This window comes from Rhinichthys klamathensis, unplaced genomic scaffold, assembly GCF_029890125.1.
Source record: "Rhinichthys klamathensis goyatoka isolate OS25496 unplaced genomic scaffold, OSU_Roscu_1.1 h1tg000141l_1, whole genome shotgun sequence".
NCBI classification, from domain to species: Eukaryota; Metazoa; Chordata; class Actinopteri; order Cypriniformes; family Leuciscidae; genus Rhinichthys; species Rhinichthys klamathensis.
This window is the reverse complement of record NW_026606676.1, coordinates 307,330-323,246: the sequence shown is the minus strand read 5'-3', so window position 1 is coordinate 323,246 and position 15,917 is coordinate 307,330. Positions and strand designations below refer to the sequence as shown.

Below are 15,917 nucleotides of genomic sequence, written 5' to 3'. Positions count from 1 at the left end.
TGAAGAGGAAGCCCACCTTCCTCAAAGGCACCCCCAGTTATCGGGGATGCCAAAGCCATTGCTCCGATTGCCTGAATAGAATGGCCAAAATCACAGATGATCTGAGCCTTTTGAAACGGTGCTCATTTCAAGCTTGAAAAGAGATGTGGGTTGCCCATTTTAAGTGGCAACACCAAATGCTGGGAAATAACACATCGCCACATCTTTTCTTGAAGAGGAAGCCCACCTTCCTCAAAGGCTGGTAAGAGGACAGCAAGTGATTAGGGGAGGTCTGCAACAAAGTGACAGACCTTCGCCCGAACAGGGACTTGAACCCTGGACCCTCAGATTAAAAGTCTGATGCTCTACCGACTGAGCTATCCGGGCTCTTACCAAGGAACAGGCACCTCGGGGATTTAACAGCACTTTCTCCATAAAGTGTTACTGCTTTGTCAGCTTAAAATTTGTGGCATCAAATGATGAAGACCACAATTTGTAAAGGGGCAAGAGAGATGGGCTGCTCCTGGCAAGCTAGGAACACTGACATTGAAAGAGTGTTCTTTTTTTCATGGCCGGTTGCTAACTCTAAGGTGGTTTGGACAAACAAGTAATTGGTACACAATGAGTAGGTTTCTGTTTCACTATGCTAAGAGAGAGCAAATCCGACATTTCAAAACACTAATATGCAAGATTCTCCACAAAATAGAATGCAGCAACTCTTGAGCTGCACACTGTGAAGGCCTTGGAGTTATCGGGGATGCCAAAGCCATTGCTCCGATTGCCTGAATAGAATGGCCAAAATCACAGATGATCTGAGCCTTTTGAAACGGTGCTCATTTCAAGCTTGAAAAGAGATGTGGGTTGCCCATTTTAAGTGCTGCATATGAAGTAAGAGAAAAATCCAGATTGTACACAGCTTCTGGACGTCACAATTCCTGTCGCAACCAGACAAAGTGACAAGGATCAACGTAGTCGGCAGGGTTCGAACCTGCGCGGGGAGACCCCAATGGATTTCAAGTCCATCGCCTTAACCTCTCGGCCACGACTACTCCTGCCTGTGGGTCACATGCTATTTTTTTTCTGGATGTGAGCAACAGAGGACACTGGGGCCAACCATCAATGCAAATGCGAGCAGCAGAGGATGCACTCGGCTAAAATACTGTGATGGCAAAAAGGAGTTCAACGACGTCTTCACCTACACGAAAAGAGTGTCGTGATCCGGATTTGGACTGGGGATGCTGCGGGCACAACACAAAGTACTAAACAACTTAACAGAGAAAGTAATCCACTCACTCAGGCCTGCACACGACCGCTTAGAAGTGACTGAACATACATAGTCGACAGCAAGCTTCAGCTCGTTTCTCTAAAGTCCCCCACCACTGCTTGCTGAGACAGCAACCAAGCATTACAGAAGGCAAAACAACACCAAATGCTGGGAAATAACACATCGCCACATCTTTTCTTGAAGAGGAAGCCCACCTTCCTCAAAGGCTGGTAAGAGGACAGCAAGTGATTAGGGGAGGTCTGCAACAAAGGGACAGACCTTCGCCCGAACAGGGACTTGAACCCTGGACCCTCAGATTAAAAGTCTGATGCTCTACCGACTGAGCTATCCGGGCTCTTACCAAGGAACAGGCACCTCGGGGATTTAACAGCACTTTCTCCATAAAGTGTTCCTGCTTTGTCAGCTTAAAATGTGTGGCATCAAATGATGAAGACCACAATTTGTAAAGGGGCAAGAGAGATGGGCTGCTCCTGGCAAGCTAGGAACACTGACATTGAAAGAGTGTTCTTTTTTTCATGGCCGGTTGCTAACTCTAAGGTGGTTTGGACAAACAAGTAATTGGTACACAATGAGTAGGTTTCTGTTTCACTATGCTAAGAGAGAGCAAATCCGACATTTCAAAACACTAATATGCAAGATTCTCCACAAAATAGAATGCAGCAACTCTTGAGCTGCACACTGTGAAGGCCTTGGAGTTATCGGGGATGCCAAAGCCATTGCTCCGATTGCCTGAATAGAATGGCCAAAATCACAGATGATCTGAGCCTTTTGAAACGGTGCTCATTTCAAGCTTGAAAAGAGATGTGGGTTGCCCATTTTAAGTGCTGCATATGAAGTAAGAGAAAAATCCAGATTGTACACAGCTTCTGGACGTCACAATTCCTGTCGCAACCAGACAAAGTGACAAGGATCAACGTAGTCGGCAGGGTTCGAACCTGCGCGGGGAGACCCCAATGGATTTCAAGTCCATCGCCTTAACCTCTCGGCCACGACTACTCCTGCCTGTGGGTCACATGCTATTTTTTTTCTGGATGTGAGCAACAGAGGACACTGGGGCCAACCATCAATGCAAATGCGAGCAGCAGAGGATGTACTCGGCTAAAATACTGTGATGGCAAAAAGGAGTTCAACGACGTCTTCACCTACACGAAAAGAGTGTCGTGATCCGGATTTGGACTGGGGATGCTGCGGGCACAACACAAAGTACTAAACAACTTAACAGAGAAAGCAATCCACTCACTCAGGCCTGCACACGACCGCTTAGAAGTGACTGAACATACATAGTCGACAGCAAGCTTCAGCTCGTTTCTCTAAAGTCCCCCACCACTGCTTGCTGAGACAGCAACCAAGCATTACAGAAGGCAAAACAACACCAAATGCTGGGAAATAACACATCGCCACATCTTTTCTTGAAGAGGAAGCCCACCTTCCTCAAAGGCTGGTAAGAGGACAGCAAGTGATTAGGGGAGGTCTGCAACAAAGTGACAGACCTTCGCCCGAACAGGGACTTGAACCCTGGACCCTCAGATTAAAAGTCTGATGCTCTACCGACTGAGCTATCCGGGCTCTTACCAAGGAACAGGCACCTCGGGGATTTAACAGCACTTTCTCCATAAAGTGTTCCTGCTTTGTCAGCTTAAAATTTGTGGCATCAAATGATGAAGACCACAATTTGTAAAGGGGCAAGAGAGATGGGCTGCTCCTGGCATGCTAGGAACACTGACATTGAAAGAGTGTTCTTTTTTTCATGGCCGGTTGCTAACTCTAAGGTGGTTTGGACAAACAAGTAATTGGTACACAATGAGTAGGTTTCTGTTTCACTATGCTAAGAGAGAGCAAATCCGACATTTCAAAACACTAATATGCAAGATTCTCCACAAAATAGAATGCAGCAACTCTTGAGCTGCACACTGTGAAGGCCTTGGAGTTATCGGGGATGCCAAAGCCATTGCTCCGATTGCCTGAATAGAATGGCCAAAATCACAGATGATCTGAGCCTTTTGAAACGGTGCTCATTTCAAGCTTGAAAAGAGATATGGGTTGCCCATTTTAAGTGCTGCATATGAAGTAAGAGAAAAATCCAGATTGTACACAGCTTCTGGATGTCACAATTCCTGTCGCAACCAGACAAAGTGACAAGGATCAACGTAGTCGGCAGGGTTCGAACCTGCGCGGGGAGACCCCAATGGATTTCAAGTCCATCGCCTTAACCTCTCGGCCACGACTACTCCTGCCTGTGGGTCACATGCTATTTTTTTTCTGGATGTGAGCAACAGAGGACACTGGGGCCAACCATCAATGCAAATGCGAGCAGCAGAGGATGCACTCGGCTAAAATACTGTGATGGCAAAAAGGAGTTCAACGACGTCTTCACCTACACGAAAAGAGTGTCGTGATCCGGATTTGGACTGGGGATGCTGCGGGCACAACACAAAGTACTAAACAACTTAACAGAGAAAGCAATCCACTCACTCAGGCCTGCACACGACCGCTTAGAAGTGACTGAACATACATAGTCGACAGCAAGCTTCAGCTCGTTTCTCTAAAGTCCCCCACCACTGCTTGCTGAGACAGCAACCAAGCATTACAGAAGGCAAAACAACACCAAATGCTGGGAAATAACACATCGCCACATCTTTTCTTGAAGAGGAAGCCCACCTTCCTCAAAGGCACCCCCAGTTATCGGGGATGCCAAAGCCATTGCTCCGATTGCCTGAATAGAATGGCCAAAATCACAGATGATCTGAGCCTTTTGAAACGGTGCTCATTTCAAGCTTGAAAAGAGATGTGGGTTGCCCATTTTAAGTGGCAACACCAAATGCTGGGAAATAACACATCGCCACATCTTTTCTTGAAGAGGAAGCCCACCTTCCTCAAAGGCTGGTAAGAGGACAGCAAGTGATTAGGGGAGGTCTGCAACAAAGTGACAGACCTTCGCCCGAACAGGGACTTGAACCCTGGACCCTCAGATTAAAAGTCTGATGCTCTACCGACTGAGCTATCCGGGCTCTTACCAAGGAACAGGCACCTCGGGGATTTAACAGCACTTTCTCCATAAAGTGTTACTGCTTTGTCAGCTTAAAATTTGTGGCATCAAATGATGAAGACCACAATTTGTAAAGGGGCAAGAGAGATGGGCTGCTCCTGGCAAGCTAGGAACACTGACATTGAAAGAGTGTTCTTTTTTTCATGGCCGGTTGCTAACTCTAAGGTGGTTTGGACAAACAAGTAATTGGTACACAATGAGTAGGTTTCTGTTTCACTATGCTAAGAGAGAGCAAATCCGACATTTCAAAACACTAATATGCAAGATTCTCCACAAAATAGAATGCAGCAACTCTTGAGCTGCACACTGTGAAGGCCTTGGAGTTATCGGGGATGCCAAAGCCATTGCTCCGATTGCCTGAATAGAATGGCCAAAATCACAGATGATCTGAGCCTTTTGAAACGGTGCTCATTTCAAGCTTGAAAAGAGATGTGGGTTGCCCATTTTAAGTGCTGCATATGAAGTAAGAGAAAAATCCAGATTGTACACAGCTTCTGGACGTCACAATTCCTGTCGCAACCAGACAAAGTGACAAGGATCAACGTAGTCGGCAGGGTTCGAACCTGCGCGGGGAGACCCCAATGGATTTCAAGTCCATCGCCTTAACCTCTCGGCCACGACTACTCCTGCCTGTGGGTCACATGCTATTTTTTTTCTGGATGTGAGCAACAGAGGACACTGGGGCCAACCATCAATGCAAATGCGAGCAGCAGAGGATGCACTCGGCTAAAATACTGTGATGGCAAAAAGGAGTTCAACGACGTCTTCACCTACACGAAAAGAGTGTCGTGATCCGGATTTGGACTGGGGATGCTGCGGGCACAACACAAAGTACTAAACAACTTAACAGAGAAAGCAATCCACTCACTCAGGCCTGCACACGACCGCTTAGAAGTGACTGAACATACATAGTCGACAGCAAGCTTCAGCTCGTTTCTCTAAAGTCCCCCACCACTGCTTGCTGAGACAGCAACCAAGCATTACAGAAGGCAAAACAACACCAAATGCTGGGAAATAACACATCGCCACATCTTTTCTTGAAGAGGAAGCCCACCTTCCTCAAAGGCTGGTAAGAGGACAGCAAGTGATTAGGGGAGGTCTGCAACAAAGTGACAGACCTTCGCCCAAACAGGGACTTGAACCCTGGACCCTCAGATTAAAAGTCTGATGCTCTACCGACTGAGCTATCCGGGCTCTTACCAAGGAACAGGCACCTCGGGGATTCAACAGCACTTTCTCCATAAAGTGTTCCTGCTTTGTCAGCTTAAAATGTGTGGCATCAAATGATGAAGACCACAATTTGTAAAGGGGCAAGAGAGATGGGCTGCTCCTGGCAAGCTAGGAACACTGACATTGAAAGAGTGTTCTTTTTTTCATGGCCGGTTGCTAACTCTAAGGTGGTTTGGACAAACAAGTAATTGGTACACAATGAGAAGGTTTCTGTTTCACTATTCTAAGAGAGAGCAAATCCGACATTTCAAAACACTAATATGCAAGATTCTCCACAAAATAGAATGCAGCAACTCTTGAGCTGCACACTGTGAAGGCCTTGGAGTTATCGGGGATGCCAAAGCCATTGCTCTGATTGCCTGAATAGAATGGCCAAAATCACAGATGATCTGAGCCTTTTGAAACGGTGCTCATTTCAAGCTTGAAAAGAGATGTGGGTTGCCCATTTTAAGTGCTGCATATGAAGTAAGAGAAAAATCCAGATTGTACACAGCTTCTGGATGTCACAATTCCTGTCGCAACCAGACAAAGTGACAAGGATCAACGTAGTCGGCAGGGTTCGAACCTGCGCGGGGAGACCCCAATGGATTTCAAGCCCATCGCCTTAACCTCTCGGCCACGACTACTCCTGCCTGTGGGTCACATGCTATTTTTTTTCTGGATGTGAGCAACAGAGGACACTGGGGCCAACCATCAATGCAAATGCGAGCAGCAGAGGATGCACTCGGCTAAAATACTGTGATGGCAAAAAGGAGTTCAACGACGTCTTCACCTACACGAAAAGAGTGTCGTGATCCGGATTTGGACTGGGGATGCTGCGGGCACAACACAAAGTACTAAACAACTTAACAGAGAAAGTAATCCACTCACTCAGGCCTGCACACGACCGCTTAGAAGTGACTGAACATACATAGTCGACAGCAAGCTTCAGCTCGTTTCTCTAAAGTCCCCCACCACTGCTTGCTGAGACAGCAACCAAGCATTACAGAAGGCAAAACAACACCAAATGCTGGGAAATAACACATCGCCACATCTTTTCCTGAAGAGGAAGCCCACCTTCCTCAAAGGCTGGTAAGAGGACAGCAAGTGATTAGGGGAGGTCTGCAACAAAGTGACAGACCTTCGCCCAAACAGGGACTTGAACCCTGGACCCTCAGATTAAAAGTCTGATGCTCTACTGACTGAGCTATCCGGGCTCTTACCAAGGAACAGGCACCTCGGGGATTTAACAGCACTTTCTCCATAAAGTGTTCCTGCTTTGTCAGCTTAAAATGTGTGGCATCAAATGATGAAGACCACAATTTGTAAAGGGGCAAGAGAGATGGGCTGCTCCTGGCAAGCTAGGAACACTGACATTGAAAGAGTGTTCTTTTTTTCATGGCCGGTTGCTAACTCTAAGGTGGTTTGGACAAACAAGTAATTGGTACACAATGAGTAGGTTTCTGTTTCACTATGCTAAGAGAGAGCAAATCCGACATTTCAAAACACTAAAATGCAAGATTCTCCACAAAATAGAATGCAGCAACTCTTGAGCTGCACACTGTGAAGGCCTTGGAGTTATCGGGGATGCCAAAGCCATTGCTCCGATTGCCTGAATAGAATGGCCAAAATCACAGATGATCTGAGCCTTTTGAAACGGTGCTCATTTCAAGCTTGAAAAGAGATGTGGGTTGCCCATTTTAAGTGCTGCATATGAAGTAAGAGAAAAATCCAGATTGTACACAGCTTCTGGACGTCACAATTCCTGTCACAACCAGACAAAGTGACAAGGATCAACGTAGTCGGCAGCGTTCGAACCTGCGCGGGGAGACCCCAATGGATTTCAAGTCCATCGCCTTAACCTCTCGGCCACGACTACTCCTGCCTGTGGGTCACATGCTATTTTTTTTCTGGATGTGAGCAACAGAGGACACTGGGGCCAACCATCAATGCAAATGCGAGCAGCAGAGGATGCACTCGGCTAAAATACTGTGATGGCAAAAAGGAGTTCAACGACGTCTTCACCTACACGAAAAGAGTGTCGTGATCCGGATTTGGACTGGGGATGCTGCGGGCACAACACAAAGTACTAAACAACTTAACAGAGAAAGCAATCCACTCACTCAGGCTTGCACACGACCGCTTAGAAGTGACTGAACATACATAGTCGACAGCAAGCTTCAGCTCGTTTCTCTAAAGTCCCCCACCACTGCTTGCTGAGACAGCAACCAAGCATTACAGAAGGCAAAACAACACCAAATGCTGGGAAATAACACATCGCCACATCTTTTCTTGAAGAGGAAGCCCACCTTCCTCAAAGGCTGGTAAGAGGACAGCAAGTGATTAGGGGAGGTCTGCAACAAAGTGACAGACCTTCGCCCGAACAGGGACTTGAACCCTGGACCCTCAGATTAAAAGTCTGATGCTCTACCGACTCAGCCAAAGCTGGGGAACAATAGTCTATTTGAGGAAGGGGAGAAGGAAAAAGAAGGGGAAGAAGGAAAAAGAGGGAAAAGAGAAGGAAAAATGAGAAAAATTTAAGAAAAAATTAGAGGAAAGGGAAAAAGTAAACCCACCTTTCACACTTCTTTGTAATTTTTGGTAGATTGGCATTCATATAATAAAATATTCTCTTTTTGATGTATTTTACGGGGCAAATCACTGACGTGAATGACGCCGGTTCGAGTCCCACCTGGGACAAGGTTTAAATCATCCAATAGTCTACAAAGAATGCTGATTGTGAAGGAAAATAAATAATTTGTCACCAAGGTTAATTTCTTTGTGATTTGATACTGATATTTCAATGGAAACTGCATAAAATGTAAGCATTCTTTTCTTAATGTATGAACATCTATATTTATACATTGCATATGCTTTCATGCCTTAACACTTATTTTATTAAAAAAGTGTTTGTATCATACATGCTTTTATTTATTATTTACCCATATGAATATGGAGTTCCTTGAAATGTGCTATACATATGAGATATATAGGCCTATAATAATAATAATAATTAAAAACAATGTTTTGACTCAGGCTCACTGAATGATTACTGAACAACGAGAAACTCTTTTATGAACAATAAAATGTTTTTATTTTTTAACAATAAAATATAACATTAAACTATGCACATATTAATAAAGAGTATATATATATAAAATGACAAAAAGAACCACCCACCTAATAATGATAATAATAACAATAATAGATACATAATAACAGTAGTAAACACAAAAATAGAAACACTACGAGTATTTAAAAAATATATATAAAAACATATCAAATAATTAAAATAAAAGTCCCTGAGTGGGGTCGAACCCCCAACCTAATAATAAATAACAAATATAATAGTAATAAACACACAAAGATAGAAACTTTATAAAACTATATACATAGTGGTGAGTATATATATATATATATATATATATATATATATATATATATATATAAATAACTATTAACTATTTCTTTTTTTTTACTTTTTCAAGCCACTGTTCTTTTGTAAGAGTCTCTGTGACAGGGCAGTAGATAGTCCCTCTAAACTGGCTGTGCCCGGTCGCTGCAGTCCTAAACTGCCCACACTTCCTGCAGGTATTTGCCTCAACCTTTCTGTGGTATGGACGAGGGACGGTGGGTTGAGATTGACTGACCGTGGCAGGAGGTGGAAGGACAAAACTGGGAGTGGCTGGGGCTATAGGAAGAGGGCTTTGGGGGACAACAAACAGTGTGAAGGTAGGGGTAGTGTGGGAGGCAAGAGGGACAGTCGGGCTGGGGCTGGGAAGGACAGGTTCTGGTTGAAGGTTGCCAACAGGCCGAGGAATTATTGGCCTCAGGGTTGTCAGCTTGGGTACGACTGCCTCAGTTGTATAGCTAGTGATGCGCCTTTTTAATCTAGCTTGCCCAGCTGTGGTTTGTGGCAGTTTGTAAATATGTTGCTCTCCCTGGACCTGGGGAGGAGCAACAGCACGGACACAGGCAGGTGGGAGAGCCTCAGCAGCAACACCAAGAGGGTCAGGCAGATCGATCCCCTGAAGCAGAAGATTCTGATCTTGCTTCTTAACCCTGCCGTTGTGCCACTGAACCAGAGTGGTCTGATTCACCTCCACCAGCTGGAGAGTAGTGTCCTGCATGATGGCACCATTAGACAGGATCAGCTGCCGGATCTTTCGGTAATCTTGTAAAACGAGAGACCAGCGACTCAGCGTCACCTTCTCTTTCTTCCTCGGACTTCGATGGATGCAACAGAGCCTGATGAAAATGGCCTCCACGAGACGACAGCAGTCTGGCCATTGGGCAGGTGAAGCTGTAGATGCCAAAACACTCCGTTTCAGGCTGTCCACTCCAGGGGTGAAAACAGCCTTCTTTTTTGGAGACCTGAACCTCCCTGTTGTCAGCCTGTCCTGGTGTCTGGCAGCAAACTTCACTCGCTGCTTATCATATTGAAGCAGGCTCTGCCACAAGCACACAATGTCATCAACCTGTAGAAGGACAGAAGTATAGAGGCATAGATGAGTTAAAAGGAAACTGGTAATTTCGCACAGATAGTTCAGTAACACTGTTTTTACAGTCACATTGTGTTCTGTGTTCAAAATGCATTCAAAATGTTTGCATACCTGCTGCCTGCTCAGTGTTAACCCTGTGCTTGTCCTCAGCTCTACCAAATACTCAGCCAGTCTGTCCACCCGGTCCATTCCTGGAATGTTTTGGTCATCCACAGCCTAAAACAGTATCATTTTAAATGGTAAAGAAATAAAGAGATTAGTGAAATTACATCTTAATGGTAATATTAATCAGTTTGTTGAATAACAAATTAATTTGCTCGTGGCAAGTTCCTATTGTGAAATTTACATACCAAAAGCTCTTCAGGCACCTGAGTGGGGGAACCTGGTGCATACTGGACTATGGATGTAGTTGGCTGAGAGGAGAAGACGGCAGCAGCTGGCTGGGAGAAGGCATACTGGGATGAGGCAGCAGCCGACAGGGATGAGGGAGCAGCAGACTGGGAGAAGGCATACTGGGATGAGGCAGCAGCCGACAGGGATGAGGGAGCAGCAGACTGGGAGAAGGCATACTGGGATGAGGCAGCAGCCGACAGGGATGAGGGAGCAGCAGACTGGGAGAAGGCATACTGGGATGAGGCAGCAGCCGACAGGGATGAGGGAGCAGCAGACTGGGAGAAGGCATACTGGGATGAGGCAGCAGCCGACAGGGATGAGGGAGCAGCAGACTGGGAGAAGGCAGACTGGGATGAGGCAGCAGCCGACAGTGATGAGGCACCAGCAGACTGGGATGAAGGAGCAGCAGACTGGGAGAAGGCAGACTGGGATGAGGCAGCATCAAACAGGGATGAGGGAGCAGCAGACTGGGAGAAGGCAGACTGGGATGAGGCAGCAGCCGACAGTGATGAGGAAGCAGCAGACTGGGATGAAGGAGCAGCAGACTGGGAGAAGGCAGACTGGGATGAGGCAGCAGCAAACAGGGATGAGGGAGCAGCAGACTGGGAGAAGGCAGACTGGGATGAGGCAGCAGCAAACAGGGATGAAGGAGCAGCAGACTGGGAGAAGGCAGACTGGGATGAGGCAGCAGCAGACTGGGATGAAGGAGCAGCAGACAGGGATGAGGCAGCAGCAGTCTGAGATGAAGGAGCAGCAGACTGGGATGAGGCAGCAGCAGACTGGGATGAGGGATGAACAGGCTGAATTGTAGGTGGGTTATAGTTAGCTTCATCTTCGAGGAAACTCAGTGTAGGGTCCTCATTGATGTCCTCCTCAAACCCTTCATCCTGCTCATCTACATTTACTTCCTCCAGCAGCTGGTCTGTCTGCTCATTGTCAGCATCCATTGACTGAAGTGGCTGCCCTGTCTGACTAAGTAAATAGTCCACTCCAATTAGCTCCCCTAAAAAACAAAATGCAGTGTGTTAAACATATAGCCCTATCATTAGCAAAGAACCATGTGCTGTAAAATGTACTGTGAGAGTCTTACCGGTGTACTGTGCAGGAGGTTGGAAGGTGGGCACAAGCTTCTCTCCAAAAACATTTAGACTGTTGGTGTTGATGCTTTGCACCACCTGCCCTGCGTAGGTGAGAAGAGGGGAGGATTTTGTGGAAATTGATGCTACTGCCCGGTCTTGGTTCCACCTGTTCAGGCCTTCCAGGAGATACAACTGAAAATTCAGTGTGTTAGCACTGGTTCCTGTAAAGAAGTGAACAATGAAAATTATGAAACTGGGATAATGAGTTCCTTCAGAAAATATAAAGTGATATTACATGTTCTATTGTGTTGAAAATGTACTTTACTGCAAACACAATCTGCCACAAACCTGGAATGAACCTGTTTAAGTGGCAGTGGAAAGACTCAAGGGAGGTCGAGCCCCTAGCACATCTGTACTTCGTGAGAACTAATTCTCCCTTGGTGGTGGTGGTGCCCGTCACAGTGTAGAGAAACACACCTGGTGGATCCTGGATGCACTTAACATGCCTCATCTGAACACGCCAGATGTGCTCTATCCTCACTGTGTCCAGCAAAGGAACCCCCATCATATCTCTCCCCTTATCCCCCTTCAGTTCCTGCAGAAGCCTGTCAAGGTAGCGGGTTGTGGACTCCACCCCACGAGTCCTCCGACGGCAATAGAGCGCCAGCTCTTTTTTGGTGATGCGTCGGTCCACAAGGGTATCTGTGATGACAGGCACACCTTCCTCCTGCAGTTGCTCTCTCTTTGCCCGCCGCAACAAAGCCACATCATCTGGGTCCCATTCAAAAATGCACGCAGAGAGACGTGACATGAAGACTGGGTAGAGAGGATGAGCATCAGTGGTGCACCCCACTGCCAGTCGACGCATGAAGTGCCAGATGTCCAGCCTGATATTGAGGTCAGGCCATCCTCCAAATCTGGCCTGTAGCTTGCTCTGCCCCTTCTCTATGCAGCAGCCACAGTCCACGTACAGCAGCAGTGGTGGAGCCACGGCCGCCTGGCTGTACCTGTTTATCAGTCCGGAGACCATGGTGTCCAGTGCTGGACCTTCCTGAGCAGTCAAGACACTAATAAGAATTTGTCCTGTCTCATTGCCAACAGAAGTCACCCACTGTGCTGTTCCCCTGGCTGTGCCTGCCAACTTCTTTGTGATCTAAAATCAACCAAATTAAAAATATTAATAAAGCATAACACAAATCATTTTCAAACTTCACAACAGTTAAAACATGTAATACAGTAATAAAACACACAGTAATAATGTCAAACAATTACCTGTTTTGTTGAGTCCATTTTCAAAATGGTCCCAAACGTGGAGGTTATGCTTGCCTTGATGTGGTCTATGCGACTGATAATGTCCCTCCCATAAACTGACAGCAGCCACTTGCTAGTAGGGACATCAATGGGCTCTGGAGGCTTTTGGCACATGACAGGTAAGAGGCTGGGGCGGTTGATAAATCCAGCACACTCCTCCATATAGTGCGCCAAGCGGTCAAGCCACTCCTCCCCATGGTTCTCCCTCAGCTGTTTGACAAGTCTTGTGGGACTGTTGCCCAGCGTCCGTTCCCTCAGCATGCGTATGACACGAATGTCACAAGCATACCTTTGTGTAAAAGAGAAGATTTGCTTATGTAATTTATTTTATGCAAAATAAAAAAGACTTATATTTTGCATTTACTTTATATTATACATTTCTGCTTCAGAAAATAAATGATTAATTTTGAAATATGAATGTCTTTATTATAAACACATTACAAAATTCTGTACAAGGCGTGTAGATTGTAACTCACTTCTGTGTCAAAATCAGACGGAACAGTCTTCTATGGGGCACGTCGAGCTGGTCCAGGACAGTCTGACTGGTAGACAGGTAATTCAGGCAACACACAGTACACCTGAGAGTCTCTGTTACCATAAGGTAGTACCTGTCGATGTCCAGGACCTTCCGTGCTCTCTTGTGGAGGCCATAGCCAGTCAGTTGCTTCCCACATGCAGGACAGAACAGTCTGAACTTCCACAAGTGGTAGGGCATCCATACCAGAAGCCTGTGATTAAAAAAGCGATCTGGAGATGGAGCCTGGTGGTAGATGAGGGAAGGGACGGGTGGCTCATACCAGAGCTTCAAGTCTGTCCGAAGTCTGCCAGAGTGAAAGATCGCAGAAGCAATCCACCTCTGATCCTGTGAGGGGATTGTCTGCCTCATTTTAGTGGGCAGCCAAAATTGATCTGGCTCGGATGCAGGAGCAGGTCCGGGCATAGACGGGGCAACATGCTCCTCCTAATTCAAAAGCAATGAAAGATTAGAGATGTAATATTAAAACATTGTTTCTCTCAAGTAATTCTACAAGGGGGCATTAGGGGACATTTCATGTCCATTTATGATAATTAGCCTATATTTTTTTCTAACAAAATTATCTTTAAGGTATATTTATTATAAAAAAAATAAGTTCCTGTCCTTAGTGACTGTGCTGTGAATATCACATGGATATCTGCAAAAAAACTGGTTCTCAAATTTTTTTTTTTTAAATCACTGTATACACGGCTGAATGGAAAAAATTAAAACTCGGATACATGTTTTACTTGAAGTTTAACATTCAATTTGTATGTAACGGTTGACAAATTCACCAGGGAAAAATTCCTTGTAATATCAAGATGGTGTTTAATGATTATGCTTGGTAACTTGCAGATATGTTAAGACAAATATATAAACTGAAACCAACAGCAATTTTTGTAATGTACCCCCCAATTTTTAGAATAAGCCACATGTACATGTACTTCACACACAGGAAATAAGAGATGCCACAAAAAATGATGGGCACTCACCAAGGATGTAAGAGTCGGACTAGCTGCAGAAGGAGGTCTAGCTTCAGGGGACGGACTGGTTGAAGGAGATCTGGCTTCAGGAGACGGACTGGTTGAAGGAGGTCTGGCTGCAGAAGGAGGTCTGGCTGCATAAGGAGGTCTGGCTGCAGGAGACGGACTGGTTGAAGGAGGTCTGGCTGCAGGAGACGGACTGGTTGAAGGAGGTCTGACTGCAGAAGGAGGTCTGGCTGCAGGAGACGGACTGGTTGAAGGAGGTCTGACTGCAGAAGGAGGTCTGGCTGCAAAAGGAGGTCTGGCTGCAAAAGGAGGTCTGGCTGCAGGAGACGGACTGGTTGAAGGAGGTCTGGCTGCAAAAGGAGGTCTGGCTGCAAAAGGAGGTCTGGCAACAGGAGAAGCACTGGCTGCCGGTTGAATCGTTGAAGGAGGCGGACTTGGACTACCAGGCTGTAAAGATACATATTGTACATTATCAACAAACATAATAATGATGGTGATGAAACATATTAAGGTCTTTTTAAATTACCTGAATCCGCCTTTGAACATTTAGGTTGGGTTTGGCTGCTGAACTAATGGATCCTCCAAATCGTGGCTTTGTAAACTAAAAGAGGGAGATTATTGAACAGATTGACATTCAAGTAATATCATACATGCATTGGAAATTTGAAGATATGAATTCCCTATTGAAGAATACACAAATAATCTTCCAGCCTACCAGTAAAAGGCATTGGGAAAATCCGGAGATCATTGCTTGTGGAGGAGGTAATCTACTCACATATTAAAATAATGTGTTACCATTGATAAGTTAAGTGTAGGCCGTGTAAAGGTCGGGGCTGAGGTAGAGGTAGAGGTTGGGACAGCGGTAGGAGTGGATGCAGGCGGAGCACTTGTGGCCTGGTAAAAGAACAATTAAGAATGAGGAAAACAGGTTTTATTCATTTATCATTCATGGTACATTTTACAGATCTAATTAAGCAAAGGCATGCCAAAATCTAACATTCACAGACATTTATACATTTAATCAGGACAATCCATCTCTGTACACCAGCAAGAGTCTGAGAGCAGCAAGGAGAAGCTGTGTATAAAACCTGAATAAAACCTGTGCTTCGTAATCTGTGGATAAGTCTATTTTGATATTTGGAGAAATAGACACAGTGGGCACAAATTAATAATTTTCAGATTATATATATTTTATTTATTTACAATTATACACTAATTAATCTAGCCTAACTGCAAATTAGAGCTGAAATTGTAATTGACTGTCTAATTCTAAGCTGCAAAAAAAAAATATATATATATATATAAATAACATAACATAAATATTATTGATATAGGTAATGTTAATGGACTGCTGACACATCAACTTTGTTTGAGGTAAGATTTAACAGCTTTATACAAAATATTTTTTTGAATAAATGAGCAAAAACCAAAGCCTTTCAAAAGTTATCTCTGATTTAAAAAAAAGTATCTCTTCCTATTTAATTGCTGGAGGAGCTATGGGACTAGATATAGCCAACATTGTTATCCACAGTAAAAGGTGTAAACAGCAGTATCACTTTATCAAACTTTATAAATAAAAAGCTACATTTCAAAGACTATTGCTGCATCTC

General features: G+C 45.1%; 2 protein-coding genes and 11 non-coding genes across 13 annotated transcripts; all 13 read right to left on the bottom strand.

Annotated features, from left to right (window-relative positions):
• Positions 1-293: 293 nt before the first annotated feature.
• On the bottom strand, positions 294-366 carry trnak-uuu (transfer RNA lysine (anticodon UUU)). Its single transcript has one exon. It is a non-coding gene; the product is annotated as a tRNA-Lys (tRNA).
• A 580-nt stretch (positions 367-946) lies between these two features.
• trnas-uga (transfer RNA serine (anticodon UGA)) lies at positions 947-1,028 on the bottom strand. The gene has a single exon. It is a non-coding gene; the product is annotated as a tRNA-Ser (tRNA).
• A 497-nt stretch (positions 1,029-1,525) lies between these two features.
• On the bottom strand, positions 1,526-1,598 carry trnak-uuu (transfer RNA lysine (anticodon UUU)). Its single transcript has one exon. It is a non-coding gene; the product is annotated as a tRNA-Lys (tRNA).
• Positions 1,599-2,178: 580 nt separating this feature from the next.
• Positions 2,179-2,260, bottom strand: trnas-uga (transfer RNA serine (anticodon UGA)). Its single transcript has one exon. It is a non-coding gene; the product is annotated as a tRNA-Ser (tRNA).
• A 497-nt stretch (positions 2,261-2,757) lies between these two features.
• On the bottom strand, positions 2,758-2,830 carry trnak-uuu (transfer RNA lysine (anticodon UUU)). The gene has a single exon. It is a non-coding gene; the product is annotated as a tRNA-Lys (tRNA).
• A 580-nt stretch (positions 2,831-3,410) lies between these two features.
• On the bottom strand, positions 3,411-3,492 carry trnas-uga (transfer RNA serine (anticodon UGA)). The gene has a single exon. It is a non-coding gene; the product is annotated as a tRNA-Ser (tRNA).
• Positions 3,493-4,199: 707 nt separating this feature from the next.
• trnak-uuu (transfer RNA lysine (anticodon UUU)) lies at positions 4,200-4,272 on the bottom strand. Its single transcript has one exon. It is a non-coding gene; the product is annotated as a tRNA-Lys (tRNA).
• Positions 4,273-4,852: 580 nt separating this feature from the next.
• On the bottom strand, positions 4,853-4,934 carry trnas-uga (transfer RNA serine (anticodon UGA)). The gene has a single exon. It is a non-coding gene; the product is annotated as a tRNA-Ser (tRNA).
• A 497-nt stretch (positions 4,935-5,431) lies between these two features.
• Positions 5,432-5,504, bottom strand: trnak-uuu (transfer RNA lysine (anticodon UUU)). Its single transcript has one exon. It is a non-coding gene; the product is annotated as a tRNA-Lys (tRNA).
• Positions 5,505-6,084: 580 nt separating this feature from the next.
• On the bottom strand, positions 6,085-6,166 carry trnas-uga (transfer RNA serine (anticodon UGA)). Its single transcript has one exon. It is a non-coding gene; the product is annotated as a tRNA-Ser (tRNA).
• A 1,150-nt stretch (positions 6,167-7,316) lies between these two features.
• trnas-uga (transfer RNA serine (anticodon UGA)) lies at positions 7,317-7,398 on the bottom strand. Its single transcript has one exon. It is a non-coding gene; the product is annotated as a tRNA-Ser (tRNA).
• Positions 7,399-8,980: 1,582 nt separating this feature from the next.
• Positions 8,981-10,238, bottom strand: LOC130090026 (uncharacterized). The gene is made up of 2 exons (XM_056257692.1): positions 10,133-10,238; positions 8,981-9,997 (listed from the first exon to the last, which is right to left on the bottom strand). The coding sequence occupies exons 1-2, from the start codon at positions 10,208-10,210 to the stop codon at positions 8,981-8,983; spliced, it is 1,095 nt and encodes a 364-aa protein (XP_056113667.1). The 5' UTR covers positions 10,211-10,238.
• Positions 10,239-10,329: 91 nt separating this feature from the next.
• Positions 10,330-14,790, bottom strand: LOC130090025 (uncharacterized). The gene is made up of 6 exons (XM_056257691.1): positions 14,311-14,790; positions 13,281-13,765; positions 12,766-13,093; positions 11,842-12,646; positions 11,505-11,714; positions 10,330-11,417 (listed from the first exon to the last, which is right to left on the bottom strand). Exons 1-6 carry the CDS (start codon positions 14,788-14,790, stop codon positions 10,330-10,332), a joined length of 3,396 nt encoding a protein of 1,131 aa, XP_056113666.1.
• Positions 14,791-15,917: the final 1,127 nt, after the last annotated feature.

Coding starts and splice junctions, on each gene's coding strand:
- LOC130090026 (XM_056257692.1), bottom strand. CDS start 10,210: ATGGACCGGGTGGACAGACTGGCTGAGTATTTGGTAGAGCTGAGGACA. Junction 9,998..10,132: donor TAACACTGAGCAGGCAGCAG/GTATGCAAACAT, acceptor GTCCTTCTACAG/GTTGATGACATTGTGTGCTT.
- LOC130090025 (XM_056257691.1), bottom strand. CDS start 14,790: ATGTTTGTTGATAATGTACAATATGTATCTTTACAGCCTGGTAGTCCA. Junction 13,766..14,310: donor GTCCGACTCTTACATCCTTG/GTGAGTGCCCAT, acceptor CTTTTGAATTAG/GAGGAGCATGTTGCCCCGTC. Junction 11,715..11,841: donor CTTAAACAGGTTCATTCCAG/GTTTGTGGCAGA, acceptor ACTTCTTTACAG/GAACCAGTGCTAACACACTG.